At 44.5% G+C, this 19,111-nt stretch overlaps 1 protein-coding gene across 1 annotated transcript in view; it reads right to left on the bottom strand.

Annotated features, from left to right (window-relative positions):
* SYNE2 (spectrin repeat containing nuclear envelope protein 2) overlaps positions 1 to 19,111 on the bottom strand; it is a 159,082-nt gene that overhangs the window by 13,238 nt on the left and 126,733 nt on the right. The window contains exons 100-104 of the mRNA XM_071426258.1: positions 18,893 to 19,059; positions 6,527 to 6,689; positions 2,587 to 2,774; positions 2,285 to 2,435; positions 1,657 to 1,839 (exon numbers count right to left, since the gene is read on the bottom strand). Coding sequence (XP_071282359.1) covers positions 1,657 to 1,839; positions 2,285 to 2,435; positions 2,587 to 2,774; positions 6,527 to 6,689; positions 18,893 to 19,059 — 852 coding nt within the window. The remainder of the gene's footprint in view (positions 1 to 1,656; positions 1,840 to 2,284; positions 2,436 to 2,586; positions 2,775 to 6,526; positions 6,690 to 18,892; positions 19,060 to 19,111) is intronic.

Here is a 19,111-nt window from a genome sequence, read left to right as displayed (position 1 = left end):
TGCTAGAACAGTGCCCTGTACTAGCACACTATTTGAACAAAAGAGGGAGTAAAATTTTAGCAATTCAAGATGTTTCTATAAAATTACATTATTGATTCCAAACATTCCTTCTCCCACATCATTATACTAGCAACAGTTACTTGGACTGAGACTTAACACTTGATTTGTTCTAAACTTAAAAAAGAGAAAAAAAGGAAGCAACCCTCATCTCCAATTAAAGTAATTAAAACTATGAGACTAAAATCAGTTTTTACTGATTTTATAATGGAGAGGCTGGATCATGTATGACCACAGCAGTGTAATTAATGCACTGTTTGGTATGGCATGTCCCACAGAAGCTGCTAACAGACATGCAGCTTGCCTGTTCTCATGGGTGGATTTACTTTTCAGAAAGGGGATCATGTAACATCCCAAATATAATAATTCATAGCTGCACAGATCAAACCCATCCCTGCTCTCACTGCCTCATCTACTGACTTTGGGGAGCTAACAGTTCTCTCTGTCTCCCTGTTGCTTGCAGCACTGCTATATTTAAAAATCTGGCAGTGACAAGTTTCCCCCAGGGCACAGCACAGAGTATCTGCCCAAAGATCAGTTTAACTGATGAGCAGGATACTTCTTTGGAATACACTCCAACAACATTCCTCATCAGGCAGGCAGCACAGCAGGAGCTGCTTTCTATCACATCTCCATCTTTGATGCCTTGTTGGTGAATCACAACTTGGCACGAAGTAGAGCTGAGTTGTGAACTCCAAACCATATCTGCCCTTGGGACCCTTCTGTCTCTTACCTATGGAAAGGTGCAAGTGCATGAACACATCCACCCATTACAAGTGGGTAAGAGGAAAGTGTGATAGGAGCAGTGAGTATTGCAATTGACCTCTCAAAATCTGCACTCCTTCTTCCTTTAAGCTTTTCTTCAGCTACCAAAAACCAATCTACCAAGGTGAGGTTTATGCCAGGTACTCAGTGACCCTTCCAGAGCTCCCCTGCTATGCCAATAGCTCAGGACAGAGAGAGTTGCTCTGATGTAGGCTTTACTCATGGGTAATTCCTGCAGAACCCTGGATGCTCAGAATTTTAAACTTTCTATGCTGAAAGGTACAGACCCACAAGAGAATACGACATTTGACCTGAGGCCGTGGAGAAGGCTTCCAAAATTTATTAGTAGCACTGGGATTACGGGTGTGTAGTTTGATTAGAAGTGTGTAATATCACTAAGTAGAAAACTTAGAGTTTAAAGTTTTAGAATATAGTAACATATATAGAGAGAGCAAGATAGAAGTTTTAGAGTGGAGGTTAGTCCTTCTTTTTCATGAGTTTGGGTAGTATTTGTAATAGGACAGAAAAGTCCACATTGCGGACTTCAAGTGATTGGTTATTGACTTAAAAGTAATTTAGGTGTTGTTTCTTAATTAGATAGTTTAGCCTTAAAAGACCTCATAAGGAAAGGTAGTTAGCCATTTGTAGCTTGTTAGTAGAATGCTGCAAAACTCATTACTTGTAATATAAATAAGAAATAATAAATACCTAAGCCTGGATGCAAAAATACCATCTCTAGCGCTTCAATCCTGACCTTGACAGAAGCAAAAAAAAGAAGCCAAAAACTGGCACCCTGTGAGTGCTCCTCACTCCCTCACCCCCCTTGGGCACTACCTTGAGCCTCCTGAGAATGGAAGCCACTCGTTTCTGGAGGTTATCCCAGCGCTGGTTGCCCTCGTGCACCATCTGCTTGAGCTTGCTGGCCGAGTCGGTGCGGTTCTCACGCGCCAGGCGCCGGTACTGCTTATTGATCAACTCCAGCTGCGTCAGGCGCTCGTGGATCTGCCGCTGGAACGCCTGCAAGGCAAAGCCAGGGGCTCACTGCCTGGTAACAGTCAGGATGTGGATATTATCCATCAAGAGAGATGGTGCCCTCCCTCCTCCTTAAAAACAGACCTTCCAACTGCAAAACTAAATCCAGATTTTAGACCCGTATTTTAAGCCATCTGCTCAAACTAGAAGAAAGGAAAGAAAAGAATAAATATCACACTATAAAAGTCTCTTCCCTATAAAAAGCAAGGCTTTAAACTTTGAAGTGTCTATTCAAAGTATTGTATTCTCCACATTAAAAAAAATTCTGGAAAGAAACAGACATTTAGCAGCTGCACACTCACCAAATTATTTATGTTCCTTATACAACCAATGTCAAACCAATGTTTTCCAGAGACTAAGGCATTTTGCACAGACAGTAAGTATTCAGCAGCCTGATGCTGTGCATAAAAAAGGCAGTTTAAAAATTCACCTCAAATTTCTTCAGCTCCTCTTTTGCATGTGTGTACAAGACCTCTGAAGAATTAGGCCTGGCTGCTATATTTTCAGATGCTTTTAGCCAATCTTCAAAGCGAGAATAGTCATCCAAAAACCTCTGCCACAGACGCCAGGTTTCCTCGATTCTGAGAGAGCAAAAACAGAAAGGTTTTATCACAAGCTAACTATCAACTCTGGATTCTTTTTTCCTCCTCAAAACTCAGCTTGTGGCAAAAGCTACAGCATTCCCTCAAAATGCTGCCACAGGTTTCTGTAGGGTAGGAATAGGAGACGTACTTCATTCTCCTTTCCATGGACATGGCACAGATGTTTCTCCACCGTCTGTCCAAGCTCCTGGTGGTTTGCTGGATGGAGTCACACTCTGTCTCATTAGCACACGCATCTGAGTCGTGCAGCAGGACTTGACAGATGTTAAACACGGACTCCACGCCTGCCGTGTGCTGCTCTATGTCTCTCTGCAGGTCCTGCCATGCAAAACAACAGAGTCAGTGGAAGGAAACATACAGTGCCAGTGGAAGGAAACATACAGTGCCAGTGGAAGGAAACATACAGGGTCAGTGGGAGGAAACATACAGGGTCAGTGGGAGGAAACATACAGTGCCAGTGGGAGGAAACATACAGTGCCAGTGGAAGGAAACATACAGTGCCAGTGGAAGGAAACATACAGTGCCAGTGGAAGGAAACATACAGGGTCAGTGGGAGGAAACATACAGGGTCAGTGGGAGGAAACATACAGGGTCAGTGGAAGGAAACATACAGTGCCAGTGGGAGGAAACATACAGTGCCAGTGGGAGGAAACATGCATGGCTACATCCCACCCATGTCCTTTAAATATGCTGCAGAGGATGGGGAAAAGAGCAACTCCTGTGTCAGGAAAAGCTGATTTAGTTTTAAAAAAGACTTGCAGGATGAGCTGTGCAGATGACACAGGTCAGGAAGAGAGCCAACATGTAAAAAAAGGGTTGTCCACCTTTGGTGTCTCAATGTAAACTCAATTAACAGTCTGGACAATTTTAATGTGCATTCAAAATCCAAATCTTATCTATACCACAAATAAATTCTTATTAATTTTGACAGCACAAGATGACTGTCTCATATCAGGTTACTATACTGAAAGGCTCATCAGAGAACTCCCAGAGCAGTACTTGCATTTTATTGACTGATCACAGGCTGCAGGATGAAACACAAACACAGTACACAAGCACCTGGTGTTACACTACTTTTCTTAATCCCTCTTGTAGGGCTTCTCTTCTGACAGAATGTTTTAAAGGGTCTGGCAAAGACCTTTTGTCTAATCTACACTACAGGTTTCTTTTCCAGAGCCTGCACCTCCCTCCACAATAGTCTGGCCTTTCATCCTGTACCCATCCCTACACCTAAAGTCAGTGTAATTGAAAGACAGAAAAAAAAGTGCCTTATCTGAGTATTTCTTACTGAAAAGGTAGATCTGATTATGCTACCAACTTTAAATTTTAATAAAATGACAACAGCCACTACAGTGCCATTTTTCAACCCATTTATGGCTTTTCTAATGAGGGATACAGAGACTTTTGCTTGAATAACACTAGAGCAACAAACATAAATGAGTATTTTCCTTACAAAAGTGAACTAGAATTCCCATTAAATGGTATTTACTGATTTCAGTCAAGAGATGAAGCAGAAATGGTTTTGCTCTAGACTTCAAAAAAAAACCCCCCAAAAATAAAACAAATAAACCCCTCTGAAATAGACACAGCTTGTAGTAAATACAAAATGAGTAGAAGGAAGATTTTTCCCAGAAGTCAACAAGCTGCAAGGAGTTGAGAATCACTCAGTGGCAGTTCTCAGTGGTTACATGGGTACCTGAATCAAGGGCTGAGCCATAAATGGTCAAAATACGGCTGCTGGGATTTGTAGTAAACTGAACAGCTTTAAGGAATGTAGAAGTGAAATTTTTTACATGGATGAGACTACCAGAAGGAGAGCCAACAGATTTTTTTACAGGTTACTAAGGATTGCTATTTACTGAGCAAGATGCATCAGTGTCTTTTCAACACAGGCTCCACAGCTGGGAGCAGGCTCTGTCTCACTACTGCAGAGTAGTCTGGAGAGTGTCTTCTGAATTCATTAAATTTCACTGGATTTACAGGTGTATTAGTGAAAATGAGAATTCTGATCACAGATTAAAATTAATTCTAACTTGTAATTTTATTTAATTAATTCTAATGGTAATGTTGCTGACACTATCTCATTACTTCAAGCCATGCCTGGGTTCATGGAATAGCCTAGACAGAATCCTTGCTGTTTTCCAAATGACCTGACTGCATTAAATGAGAGAAGCATAACAAACAAAGGGAGAGGGTGAGGAACATATATGGAGCCCCAAGAGGTACCATTCCCTCAACTCTGCAGAGCATTGCCCAGAGAGCTTTAACAGACTACACACTGCTAGATTTTTGCATTAGTGAGACATCTTTGCAATCTTAATATTATTCATGTTGTAATCATCATCCTTTAATTGAACAAACATGCCATAAAACACCTCTGTGCATACACAAGGCTTTTAAATTTCATTATTCAAGACTGCACAGGTAAAGCTTTTCCAGTCATGGATGTCAAATAAAAGAAGCCTGTAGGGCATATTTCTCACCATTGTTCTGCTCTTGCTGAAATAATTGTTCAGCTAAAACCAGGAAAGATCTTTTTACTTGTTTCATTGAGACAAATGTTTCACTAATGCAGAACAAAAGTAGCTTTTCTTTTTACTGTGGTCTTTTTAGTCAGCATAGTATTCTCATACTCAGCCTGCTAAAAAGCTACTGTAGACAGAGTCTAGAAGTGCCTAGAGGTCTGTATTTGTAAAACAGCATCCAAAAAATTAAGCAGTTAGTAGTTCTGAGCTGCAAATGATGGCTCTTATAGCCAGCTAAAGCTTGAATGCTCACAATAAAAATAAATTAGTTTGGACACAATTCCTTTGTGCTCCATGCTCTGCTCTGCCTGGCAATTTATTATGGCCTTTGAGAATGCAAAAGGTTTGAATGAGAAGAAAATATTTCTTTGTTGTTTACATGACCATTCACAATGCAGATGAAACCATGAGAGGTGCTGGGCCAAGGCTCCTGGTGTTTGACCAGCTCCTGCAGTACTGTCAGTGGGAGCCACCTCCAATCCTGTCACAGAGGAGCTGGCCCTTCCTGTGACATCTGGGACATGAGTACAAGGACAGCCACACCAACCAGCAGAGAACTGAGTCCCCACGTCTGGGTCACTCAGGGATCCTTAGACACAAAAGGAGAAGCCAAAGAGAAAAGATGGAAAGGATGGGAAGGATACCAATAAGTGTTCCTAAAGGCAGATGCCATAAAGCTTCCAAGCTTCCAAACTTGACAGACTTATTCTTGATCTTTAGTTTTTGGGCAAGTTTTGCTGTTTAACACAAAGGCCAGATGATAGCAAGAACTTAGAACCTGGCCAGACTTACAGCACAGCCCTGAGCAAAGGATGACTCCACCTGCAAGTCTGTGCTTTGGAGAAGTTCATTTTCCTTGCTGGGCTGCTGGCTAGACAAAATTACTGCAGGACTATCCAACTCTCCTAAGATCCCCTGTAAGCCACTGCCTTGGATAAATGCCCACAAACAGCCAGCAGTGCAGGGTTGGTTCACACTTGTTGTCTCAGCAGGATTCACGCGCCAGCTGCCCCAGCCCTGAGGGATCTTAGGAGCCTGCCTCTGATCAAACCTCAGCCAAAGGTGTGTCTGCACAAATCCACCTTCCAAAGCTCAAGCATCCTGCTCTGCCAAGCTTGCTCTGCTGTCTGCAAGGAAGGGACAGGAACTGGAGCCAGGGAGGGAAACACATCAAATCCCATCTCTTTGCAGAGAGCAGCATTCACGCCTTGTCAGTCGAAGTCATCCTCATGTACTCTGCCCACTGTCTGTGCCCTGCCCAGTCCTCAGGAAGTCTGCTATACTGAACTGAGCAAATTTGCTTTTGTTTGTATTTTGCATGTTTTCCTTGGGTGAAGGGGGGCAGAGAGATGTGGGGGTAATTCAATGCAATACTGAAATAACTGCAAGCAAATAAAAATCTTCCATGTAACGCATCTTGGCAGGAACACGCCATGCAAAGCGAACAGTCAGAAGGGCTCACTAAAGAAAAGAAACAGGTGATTTTATACCAGGACCAATCAGCAGCATCTTAGCTCATTTACTCTGGCTGCTGCTATTTCCCACCTGCTGTTCTGCCAGTCTCTTCTGGATTTCTTGGTCATCACAGATGTCATAAACAACAGGCTTGGAAAGCTCAGACTCAATCCGGGCCAACCACGTGCGAAGGTTACTCATGTTTTTGTCCAATAGTTGTATAAAAGCAAATGTTTCCTTCAGTTTCTTCACCCTAAGTAAACCAGGAAGAACATTTTGTTACAAAGATGGTCAATCAGTGGAAAAGATGTTGGCAGGAGTGATGACAGGCATGGCTTTATGAAGCCATGTTGCATCAAGCTGCTGCCTGTAAATCAGAGCCGTGTTTTAGTCAAAACCTACCTAAACTGGCCCAGCAGCCCCCTGCTCTACAGCTGCAAGCAGGACTTGGATGAAGGCTTTAATGGAACTCTATAAGCAAGGTGAATTTTCATCTGCTAGGGAGCACTGCACATTCATCTAAGTCATAATTTGCCACACTTAAACAAAAATGGGTATCTATGGTTTGATTTTCCTGCTGTGAATTTTGCTCAGTGTCATCTTCAGCAACCAACAGGCTCACACTAATCAAAAAGGTACCACTCTGCCAAGAGAGGCAGAATCTGCACAAACCACCAGTCCAACACCCTGGCAAAATCACAGAATCACAGAATGGTTTGGGTTGGAAGGGCCTGAAAGATCCCCTTGCTCTAACCTGCCACGGGCAGGGACACCTTGCACTATTCCAGGTTGCTCCAAGCCCCATCCAGCCCAGCCTAGAACATTTCCAGGGATGGGGCATGCACAGCTTCTCCAAGCAACCCGTGCCAGGGCCTCAGCATCCTCTGGGTGCTGACAGGAGAGGAGAAGATCTGAACAACAGCTACTAATAGAACTTGTAGCACCACAACATTAAAGCTCATCTAAACACCACACAAACATGCAGAGATATGCCAGACTCTCCTGACATGGTGAAAAATTAAAAAAAACCAATCCTAATGGGGGAGAATATCAAATGGCCAGGGAGACTTGTGCAGTGGACAAGCAAATGAATCATTGAGATCATTTACTTTTCTTACAGCTGTTTGTAGCACTGCTCTCAAACTGCAGACAAACTTTTTTTGACTTCCAGACTTAGCAGCATATTCCCATATCAAACCCTCCTATCAGCCCCTCAAATTACCCACACAGTATGCTTTTATATTTTGGCAAGTTTGTCTCCATGTGTTGGAGGAATATCTGGTGAGCTACCTCACTGGTCTCAAATTTTTCTTGAAATTTCATTTACTGCAATTCCCAACAAAAATTACTAGAAAGGCAACAACAGGGTGACACTTATCTCTTCAGACTTATTTCAGAGCTTGTCATCTAGACCTTGGTAGATAATGGAGGAAAAAAATCATTACTTGTATCAGACTTGTCTTAAACATCCAGATCACAAGATGAGATGAACTGTACCAAAAAGCACATATTTCTCCCCAGGAACTGCAATGGTCTACCCTGCAGTACTATAAATATCAACACTGCAGACTCTGAAGTCAGATGAAATCATTCCACCCATGTCCTAGGGAGAGTCCATTTCTTGGCCAGCATTGCTTCCCTGTGCTGGTCTCTTGATCTCTAGTTATGTCCTTGTGCCTTAGCATGAATTTTTGAACCTTGCATATGATTTTTATAATGCAAACTTACAAATTAAACCTTTAACTACTGACTAGTCCAACAACTATCAAGATGATCTTCAACTGTTTAAGTCAAGCACAGCACAAAAAGTTTAGTCTGTATTGTGAAAAGGCTGAAACATTTCCCATTCATTGGCCACAGAGGCTGGGAACTGTCACCATATAAACAAAACCAGCAGTGGCACTGCAAGGACAGCTTGTGTAAGGGGTTCACTGCATGTCCCCAAATGCAGGGGACTGTTGAGAGGTCTGAGTTGAGCCCTGATGTACTTGGCAACACAGGTCTTGTGCAAGCTGGGACTGGGGAAGGCTGAGAGATGTGATCTCATGTAATGCAAACAGGGACAGATTGCTAAGGCAGAAGTGCCCACACAGGGCACCTGGACAGTTTCCTGGCCCACTATCCTGGCAAGTTTTAGAGGAGAGTAGTCCAAACTGTCTGTAATGAATAGCTTTTGCAACTGCTTGATGATACAACAACAGAAGATATGCAGGACATTTAATCCATAATGAATATGCCACTCTGTAAGCAACAGCCGATCTTATTAACAACCTTAGGGTAACCAAAGAGGATACACACGCCAGCTAGACACTTGATTTAAAGTGAAGCACTTATGGAGGAGATATGGGAATGATCCTGCTGGATTTCAGTCCTACTGTTTACAGAGTAAGGCCAGAAAATCTAGGGTCTCATATGGATCAGCAGCATGGAAAGTTTCCCCTGCCTCTTGTCCCAGAAGCACCAGGCAGTGCTTTCAGTTGTTTTACAAGGAGGGCAAGAAGAACACAGTCCTACACTGAAGCTCCTGGCAAGTATTTAGCAACTCTGCACTCTCCAAAAGTAAAATTAGTATTGTCTGACTGATGTAAGCCTGCAAGCCAGCCTGAAGGATTTGGACCAAGTCCATGGCCCAGCTTGCTCCTGCCTTGCACCCACAAAGCTGCTGACTCTGGTGCAAAGCACCTGCCTCTGCCCCTTTACACTGGCTCTGTTTTCCACACCTGCAGCTGACTGAGAGGAAACCAGTAGATGACAAAAGCATTTAGCTGCTCTTGCTTTTCTTAACAAGCTTTTTTTCAGAACTCTGGTCCCAAGTTCAACCCTGTATGCAGACAGCATTTGGCTCCCAAGCAAACAGCTCTGTATAAATCTTGCTGCTTTTGATTTTGCTTATATTAAGTGGTACTCAGTGAACATATCATTGCACCATTTTCTTGTGCTGTCATGGGCTGGCAGTTATTCTAGCCAGGAGAACTAATTCTTCCTCTGCCCTGTTCCCATCAGTTATTTTGGATGGTTACAATGCTCAGCAGGGCCAGTGACTCCCAAGGCATGTGGCCCTCCAAAGGCAGGTGACTCAGGAACCCTTCTCCCAGGAGAGATGGACAATACAGGCTCTGTGCTGAGCACAGAATGGAAGAGTCTGAGCTAAACATCTACACTGTAGCATTATTAACTCTACATGACTTCAGGCCAGTCAGGAGGAAGGCAAGGCTTGATCTCTGCCCTGTCCCTGACTGTATTCTGTGGCAATTCACCTCCTGCATATCCTATGATGCTTCCCATAGCTGCTCTGGAGACAAGCACATGTAGGGATCATCTGATGGCACAGCTGACCTGCTGAGATCACAGCTTACTGTGCTGCTCACACCATCTCTGCCTCCCTGGGCTCCCTTCTCTGCCTCTATCCACCTGCTTCCCATCCCTAAGCTGCATTACAGAAAAATTCACAGGGTGCTGAACATCTTTCTTCAGTCTGCATAGTGGATAGATGAACACAGCCAAGGAAGTCCAAAGCAAAACCAAACAATATCAGACTATAAATAAATATATTTATGACTGAAAGTACATTTGATACATTTTAAAAGCAACAATTTTAGAATCCAAGTGTGGCTTTTGGCACCACCACTCCAATATTATTTTGGCTTAGAAATCACTCTGATTTTCAAGTTATGAATGTCAACATGAGGATATCTTCTAGTGTTACCAGAAGCAATAGTCTCAAAGACAGCATCATTGTGGAACTGAGAGCTTGTATTTACTTTCTAGCAATTGCCATTGGAAACACCATTGTAATTAAGCCATTTAATCTGTTATTTATTCTCGATAGAATTTGGCATTTGCCAGTCATTTAAACACCCTTAATGCTCTAAAGTCATTCATCTCAAACTTGAGCTAAGCAGCCAAAGAAGAACAAAAACCTAAGAGAAGTTCACACCAGTGCAGTGCATAAATGGGAAGGCAGCTTTGCCCAGACATTCACATTGGCTGATCTGCTCCTGTCAGCAGACACAGAGCCCAAGGAAAAGGGCAGGGTCCTAAACTGAAACAAGAGGTAAACTGATGAAAAACATGAGCAACGGAAGTCACAGGTAACTGCCATTTCCCTGGCTACAACTCAAAGAAAAGAGTGAAACAGACTAATTAATTACATCAACAAATCAACAAAAGTCTTCATTTGCAACCACCATTCTCAGATGCATATCTGCACCCTGAAAAAATACTCTTACGAATCACCTGATCTTTGCATGAATGAAACTTCACCAACTCTTTTGAGATGTGTCCTGGCCACTTCTGGAGAAACACAGCCCTTCTGGAAGCTGGGTGGGAGTGCACAGTGCAAGCCTCCAAGCCTGGGGGCAAAAGCTTCCCCGTCAGATCCAGGTATCAATCACCCAACACACAGTGAATTCACAGCACTAAAAGTTCAAGTGCAACAAAGAAAAGCAGCTTCTTGCAGAGGGTGGAAGGTGCCACCACTGTTGATTGAATTATTTCTCTGTGAAGTGTGACTCTCAAGTTAATTGAGATTGGTCAAACAGGAAAAACTTCCTGTTTACAGGAAAAACTCCTACTTATCCATTGTTCACTTCCACTGAGAACTCACCTGCCACAATTCAACATGCCTCCAGAAAGAAAAAAAAAAAGGTAACAATACAAAAAAATACAATAATAGTATCACCACTAATCTAAAAAAAAACCCGACAAATTCAGATTTGCCTTGTCTTTTGCAATGGGCCAAGCTAAAAAATCCACCCTGATTAGCACTCAGACATGTGCTTAAGTTGCCTGGAATAAGCCAAACAAAGCCAGTTTTAAAATATTTTAATCTTTGCACCACAATAGAAGTGGCAGAAAAAGAACAAAAGTAGGAGATTATAACTACAAGCTGGCTGCAAAAGTGAACAGAAGGACTAACTGACTTGACTCGAGATTGGATTTGGGTCTTAATACCCACAATGAAGTTGCCAGTATTGGGTTACAAGAGAAAAGCATTAAAGTGTCTCAGGCTGAATCATTGCACAGCGCCAGAAATACGCAGTGTATTTGTAGTAACTACTCAGGAATTACCTAGCAGTAGGAGGAGCTTCCAGGTTGATTGAAATGTATTCACACAAACAAAAAGAATTACAAAATGCATGTCCTATTGCATTGCTTTAGCTGTCAAAATGCTGCAGGAAAAGGTAGGGGGGGAAGCAGCATTCAAATTTTAGCGTCTGAAAGAAGGAAAAACATCCTAACATCTATCCCAAACTCTCCTTCACAAAGGCAAATGTCATCAGAAAAAGCGACTCCGTGCGTGTCTCTTGGAGGAAGAGGAGGAGGAGGGGCTGAAATGGCCCTGCCAGCTGACAGGATTGTTTACCAGCGGCAAAGCGAATGAGATGCACGGCCCAGGAACCTTTGTTCAGTGACTCGCAGGGGGAACAACCGTGTGAGGGACAAAAGACGCGCTCTGGAGAGGTGATGCCAAAGGCAAATCTGAGGCCTTTCCATGGAAGGCGAGGCCATTCCCGGTCCGTGCCGGGGCCGTGCCAGCCGCCCCGTGCCCCGGGCTGTGTGCGCGCACGGAGAAGCGCAGGAGGCTTTGGGGGCGGCTTTTCTGCGAGCCCTCAGGTTCTTGTCAAGGCTCTCCTCCGCCTCGGGTGCCAGCCCCAAACACAGCTGATCGCAAGCCAGGGGCCCGCGAGCACAATTCCTGCTGCTGCCGTGCCGCACTTCCCACTCGCTCGCCCGCTGGCCCCAGGCAGCTGCAGCGGGGCGCATCCACCGCTCCCCCCCGCGGCTCCGCCGGACCCCACCGGCACCCGGCACCCACACGGCACTTACGGTTCGCACGGGAAAACCATTCCTCAGCCCGCAAATCCCAAGCTGCAAGGGGGAAACCGTCTGTGCGACCAGGCAGGCATGGCAGAGGAAACCCCTCCTCCACAGATGCCCTATTTATTCGCCGCTTTAGCATCCCGGCTGTGGGGGGGAGGCTCGCCCGTCCTCCTCCTCCCCGACCCCGAGCTGGGGAGACACCGGAGCTCTCGCTCTCTCGCTCTCTCTCTCCCCCCACTATTTTAACCCTTACGTTTTGCCTTGGGATTTTACCTGGCGAACGGCCGCATCCCTCCTCAGAACAAAACCACCAGAGCTTTATTCTGACACGAGAGAATTGTTAGCACGGGAGGAAGCGCACGCCGGGCGGCTGCCCGCGGCTGGCAACAAAAGGGTTGCGGGTTGGAGCCTCCGGCACCGGGAAAGGTGGATGCGGTGCTCATTTCTTGGGAGAAAGAGGGATTGTTGGAGCCTCAGACCCGGATGATTTGCAGCAGAGTCAGTCTGAAGCGAACCCAGAAAAACGAGCACACGTACATCCACGCACAGGCACCACGCACAAAGATGTATCCTTACTTCCCCTGCCTTCTGCTTTCTCGCCTTTACCATTACATCCCAGGTATTTAAGTACGAATTAAATCTCCCACACACTAACCTGTCCTCTCTTTAACCTTCCAGACCAGGCAGAAGGCCTCCACTGCAAATAGCCTGTTATGCCAGAAGGCAAAATAACCCCTAATCTTCATTTGTGATATCATTCGTTTGTGGAAAAACACACTGTCATGATTTCTGTGTGTTATGACTGCCAGAGATCACGGGGTGGGAAAAAAAGGGCGGAAGTCGGAGAACCTTGGGTTACAAGTCTATCCCCACCCAGCCAAGATCAGAAAAAAAAAAAATAAAGAAGTTGTGATAATCCTACCAAAAATGCAGAGAATGATTTTGAAATCAAAGGTTTTTCAGTATTCAGGTAATTTTCCACAGACCTGTACTGACTTGCTGATGGCTCACATGGCAGAACACACAGTTCCTGCGAGGACACAGCACACTGTGAGAGGGCTCAGGACATTTGCATAGGTAAATCATGCCCAGTCACCTTCACAGTTTCATGTCCAGAGTGGTTCAAAACCACTCTTTGAAATGGTTGACCTGAGTAAATGGGGAAATAACCCTCAGCTTTGCAGGCAGACACTGGGAGTGAAGATGGTGTGCAGAAGACAAGGACTCCCCTTGCACTGCCAGCTCCCCCTGCTCCCTGCACACATTGCATAACCAAAATAAGCCCAACCATCATGCCTGAGACAATAATGAATTCTGTCACAGCTTTTACACTGAAGAGAAGTGTAATCCTCAAAGGACAAAGAGAACATGGAAAGAAAGCAAGCACTTTGTGAGTGAGATTTCAACCATCCACATATTTTGTATACCAAAAAAAACCAAACCCTAGAATGAGATTTTACAGTGCTACTGCCACAAACCAGCACAATTCTGCTGGACATTGCTGCCTTGTTTACCTGGGGAGGCCTCCCTGCAGCATATTTTGCTTCCCTTGCCATGCAATATTGATCTGCAGCTATTTAAAAAGACCTTTGAACCAGAGTGCACCCACACTGATTGTGGGCTGCCCCAGGGTAAGACAGCACACCAACACATGGTGCCCGATTGTCTGCCCTGCCAAAGGTCAACCAATGTGGTGGAAAATAAATAGAGACCAGCTGAAGGGTGTGCTGTGAACTCACTTGCTCCCCAAATCCATAATCTGGGGCCTGCTGGTGCTGGAGCAACTTTTGGGGCAGCCCAGGCACAGTGAGGGTGCAAGGGAGGAGAGGGAATTGGCAGCTCACTGCATTCCCCATAAAGCCTCCTTGGACCCCCAGCACAGCACACGGTGATGTCACTGGAGAGTTTCAACTCCTTACCATTTTTTTTTTTTTTTTTGCAACCTGAGAAGTTTCAGTCTGTTTGGGAATTTCAGTCCCCCCAGGGTATGCAGGAAATGAGCTGAAAACACCTTCAATCTTCCAAGTTCTATTAAGGAAGGTAAGGGCCGACTTGAGTGTAGCAATTTAAGATTTCTGGACGATGCAATGATGCTGGCAGCTTGCAAACACAGGATAAAGACCCAGTTGCCAAGGATAATTGCATTTAAAAGAATGAGAAGGCACATTTGACCTTGCTTGCTTCCCTGAATTTTCATGCTTGCTTTAAAGGTCACAGTCATTTGAACCCATTCCTGTTACATACACAAAAACTTTGCTTTTCACCACAGGGCTGAAAACATGGACTAGACCCACCAAGTAAGAAAACACATCAGTGTGCCTTTAGCCAGAGCAGCTGAGAAATGGGATCCCCTTTTCACAGCTTGGCAACAAGTGGCAAGAGCTGCAGGATGCCCAGAGCTACAGAAATGCAACATCAGCTACTGCAGAGACTGGTCTGCAGACCCAAAACTCCTGGAGGCAGCCCCTGATGAAGCTGGTGACTTTAATGAAGTCATTTTGGGTTCAAGCAGCACCCAAAGCTTTGCACAGCCCCAGGCAGTGCAGACACCCTCCAGGGACACAGGGGTGCTCCTCCAGCCTGACTGCAGGCACTAAGCAAACAGCACTGCAGAAGGAAAACATTTCCTTGTCACCGGGCTGGGAAGCAAAGTGAGGAGTCAGAATCAGTGCTGGGTGGCCCAGGAAAGGGAACATGGCCATGCACAACACAGTTCCTTGCTAGTCCTTGCCTGCTGGTGCTTGGCCCAGGTGTGTAGTTCCAGAGCATACTGAGGATGTCAATCCCACTCCTCGGGTTTTTGGCTGTCTACCACCCTCAGGCAGCCTGTGCACTCCTCCTCCTACTGCTTCAGTAATAAAAGCAAGAGATTTCCTGTGTCCATCTTCACAGTCGGCACAACGCTCCCTTCTGCCTGTGAGTATGTTTCTATTCCCCACCCCTCAACAAAGAGCCAGCACAAACTCCCCGTGGTGAGAGTATCTTCTGAGCTGAACAGAATGCATTTGTTCTCCTTTCCTGGCATGCTAATGCCTTGATGGTTACTTTATCCCCTGAAAATTAACATTTTGAGACTCTTCCAAGCTTGCAGCCAGACGGTGGCTTGGTGCAACACACGAGGCAAAGCTTTTGTCACCGCACAGACAGAGCACAGGCAGATAATGAAAGTGTTAAGTCCTGCAAATGCAGCCATATGGCAAATCTGAGCTTGTCACCATGAACTAAGAGAATCACTTCAAGGACTAAATGGGGAGCTCACCTAATTTGCCCATCTGTCCCAGGACGTTTATTGGTTTAAAAAGGTGAAATAAGCTATCAGGAGGAATTCTCTGCATTGATTGGTTTCCAGGCCGGTTTGGTTTCATGTTGGTATCACACAGCCATAACTACACTGCAGAGAAGATAAAATCTTACACAGGTCACAGGGACAGCCATGGGGACATCAGCAACCACAGAACTGAAGCTGGCAATAAATCTCAATTAGATTCCTTTGTGGATACAGGTTATTTTTCACTCTTGTACCACAGGATCAAAAAATGCCCATCTACAAGACAGATTCAATGCCCAAAAACGAAGAATTGGCTTTGAACACACAGCTATTCAATATGTATTTTCTCCTCCTACTCAGTGCCTGGCTCTGTAGTTCATCTCCTTCCCAAATCTTGGCCTGCCATGAAGACATACTCAAATTTGGTCCTTGCCCCTGTGATGGTGAGTGGGCCACTGGGAGACAGGTGCAAGTACAAATAAAGGTAGCAGCTCATTGTGTGTTTAACAGAAATTGTTGGAGTTGAAATAGTTGTCAAAAAAAGAGCTTCAAGTGGTTACAGATTTGGCACCCAAAACCTCAGAAAATTTTCACTTCAATTTTACTTGCCACAGCTACTAATCTGAAAAGACAGGAGCAAAACCACCTCCTCATTTCATGGATGTGCTGTGAAAATAAGTTCCTACAAGCAACTTCTTTTTTCAGGAGAAAGACAAGGTTTTCTCTGCATCACAGTCAAAATTTGTCACTTCTCTCCAGGAGCATTCCCCTACCCTCACACCCTCCAAGCCCTCTGGCACTCCTTCCCAGAGGCATCTCCTCCATTCCTCTTATTTTCCCCAAGCAATGAAGCAGTGCCCAATAAAAAGGGCTTTGCACAGGTCTGCAGATGTGGCAGCCCTTGTGCAGTGCTGCAGTCTCATCTGCAGGGCTGCAGTGGATGCACAGCCCCTGTGCCATTCCCTCCAGCCTCCACACGCTGTGAGAGGATCTCTGGACTATGATGGCTTAATCCAGCAGGGACAACAAAATTCTGCCACTATCCTTTACATGTATTCCTTCAACACAGCCTCAATACAATTTTTTTAACAGTTTCTGCAAAAGCAAATTGAGAAGGAGTGAGACAGTCTGTCAGCACAGGGCATCACAAGCCACACTTACAGGTCACCTCACCTCCAGCCCAAGGCTCTTTGCTCCTCTCTGCTCTCCCTCAAAGATGCCCAGCTTGTGTCACACTGGTGGTGGGTTGAGCTGCTGCCTCCCCACCATCACCTGAGCTTCAGAGAGGCTACTCAAAAGCAGGGGAGGAGCCTCATCTTTGCCCCAAAGCACACCTCAGTGAGGTGAACATTTCAGTCAACTGATGTCTAATTTAATTCCTTCAGACATCAAATCTCAGTGGCAAGCCAGCACTATAGCAGCAAACTCAAAGCAGAAAGTTGGAAGGTTACAACAGGGCAAAATAAACTCTTAGGAGTGTACTCAGAGTCTGTTGTGAGTGTCTGACCTGGTGGTTACTCATGACTGAGCAGCTGAGAGCCTGCCCCAGCGAGGTGGATTAGGTGAGGGAGGAGAGGTGCTGCAGAACACTGCCATATGCTGAACTTCTCTTAGTATTAACTCAGAGGGGACCAGCAGAGCGCTCAGGGCTGCCTGATAATCTTAGGCCACCAAGGGAGCTGCTTAAAATCACATTTTGCCAGGTCCTTCCAGTTCATTACCCTGGTCCTGAGCATCAAATTGATGGAAATCACAAGTAGAAGCTGGCATATTACAGACATTCTGGAATTAATTACACAGGAACACTCATACTGCATCACACCAATTCCTCAGTAGCTGCAATATCCACTTAGAAACCAAATACTGGGAGCCTTGTTGATGCTCTAGACAAATCCACAATAACGTACCTCAAAGCACCACTGTACACTTGCCTGAAGGTAAATATTTAAGGTACAGCAGGTAGACAAGTCCTTGTTACAGGAATACTGGAGTACAGTTGCCAGATCTCTCTCTAAGTGCCCCACCAGTTCTTTAGCATGTTTTCCTAAAGATTATCAGAAATGTGCCATGCTTACCTCACTTTTAAAACAGTGCATTTTAAACTGCATTTAAAAACTGCTACAATCCAAAACCAAAACACAGCAGAACAAAAAATGATCATTACAAAGCTTTAAAAGTGACACATTACCATCAGATGAGAACAGAAAAGGTGGCATTACTAAAGTGAAGCTTGCTTTCCTACACCAGATCAAAAACAAAGACACCTTGAGACAGCCATTGCAAGTCTATCTGCAGTGTCAGACCTTAAGCAGGCAGCTTCTGCTTAATCATGCACAGCTCCTGTGTCACCATTAATTCAGATCTCATTCCTGATTAAGGCCCAGCACACTTAGCACTACATTGTCACAGCACAACCACCTGCACTAGCTGTCCCAAATTTAACTGAGCAACAGAGCTGCTGAGAGCCCAGAGTGGGGGACCACAGGCAGAACAAAACCTTGGGAAAGAAGTTGAGACCAACACCAATTTGGTGTTAGCCTTATTATTTCTGGATTACCAACAAACTCGGCAGGAGGCAAGGCCAGCCCAGCATCCTCCTCCCAAGCTGTGGCAGAAACTCAGAGATAACAATGAAATGGGATAGTCTCAGTAAGGCTAATACTGAAATGATCATGATGTTCTTAACTCTGTCAAGTATAATAAAGATGCTTAATCCATTAAGAAGAGGTTGTTGCCTAGACTGTGGAGGTTTTGGTTTTCATTTCAACTGACAGTATTTTTCACTTCACCATCATACAGAAAATCCTGAATTTAAAAGGAACTCATATGGGCTTTCAGTTGTTTTTAGGAGGGAGACTGAGTAAAGAAATAGCACTGGTATTAAATGAAATTTCAAACACTTGTGAATGTAAAAAAGGAACATTATCATGTAAATCTGTCTACAGAGACAAAATAGAGTCCATTCCTAAATTCTGTGCATTCAGACACAGAGTGAAAGAGAGGCTTGTGTTAAAATAGGAGGCTCTCCTAAAAAGCCCAAATGAACTACCATGCTGCCTTAAAATCAGGTTGCAATTCAACACATGGAATGGAGAGATCACTTTGACTCTTCCTTTTACAAAACTCCCATCATTAAAATTTTATTTCATATGAATTCTTACACGCTGCCCTCAACCATTAGAAAAATTAAGACATTTGGTGTCATAATAAAGCAGTAAGTTACAAAAGAAAAGCATTCCCTTCAGCTTGACTCCCAGTAATAAATTCCAACTTAACTGGAAAGTCATGTCACTCTGTTTCTGATGCTCAAGGACACAAACCTCTGACTTTTATCTCACATAAAACATTGAAAATAATTTTCTTACCGTGCTCCAATGACATCAAAGAGGTGCTGCCAGCGATCATTGATTTTGTTCAGTTTATCATCTATTTCTGCAACTCGGCTCTTGTTGCTAGCCTTGATTAGCTGATCACCCATTTGTTTCAAGTGAAGCTTATTTTCACTGAACAGGTTTATTTCTTCCATGCAGTCCTGATAAACATACACAAACATTGCTTTAATTACAGGGCAAAACAAAACAATG

This window comes from Agelaius tricolor, unplaced genomic scaffold (genome assembly GCF_023055355.1).
Source record: "Agelaius tricolor isolate 1412-34295 unplaced genomic scaffold, bAgeTri1.0.p SCAF_5, whole genome shotgun sequence".
NCBI lineage: Eukaryota > Metazoa > Chordata > Aves > Passeriformes > Icteridae > Agelaius > Agelaius tricolor.
The sequence above is the reverse complement of the archived record's forward strand: the minus strand, read 5'-3'. Positions and strand labels throughout refer to the sequence as shown.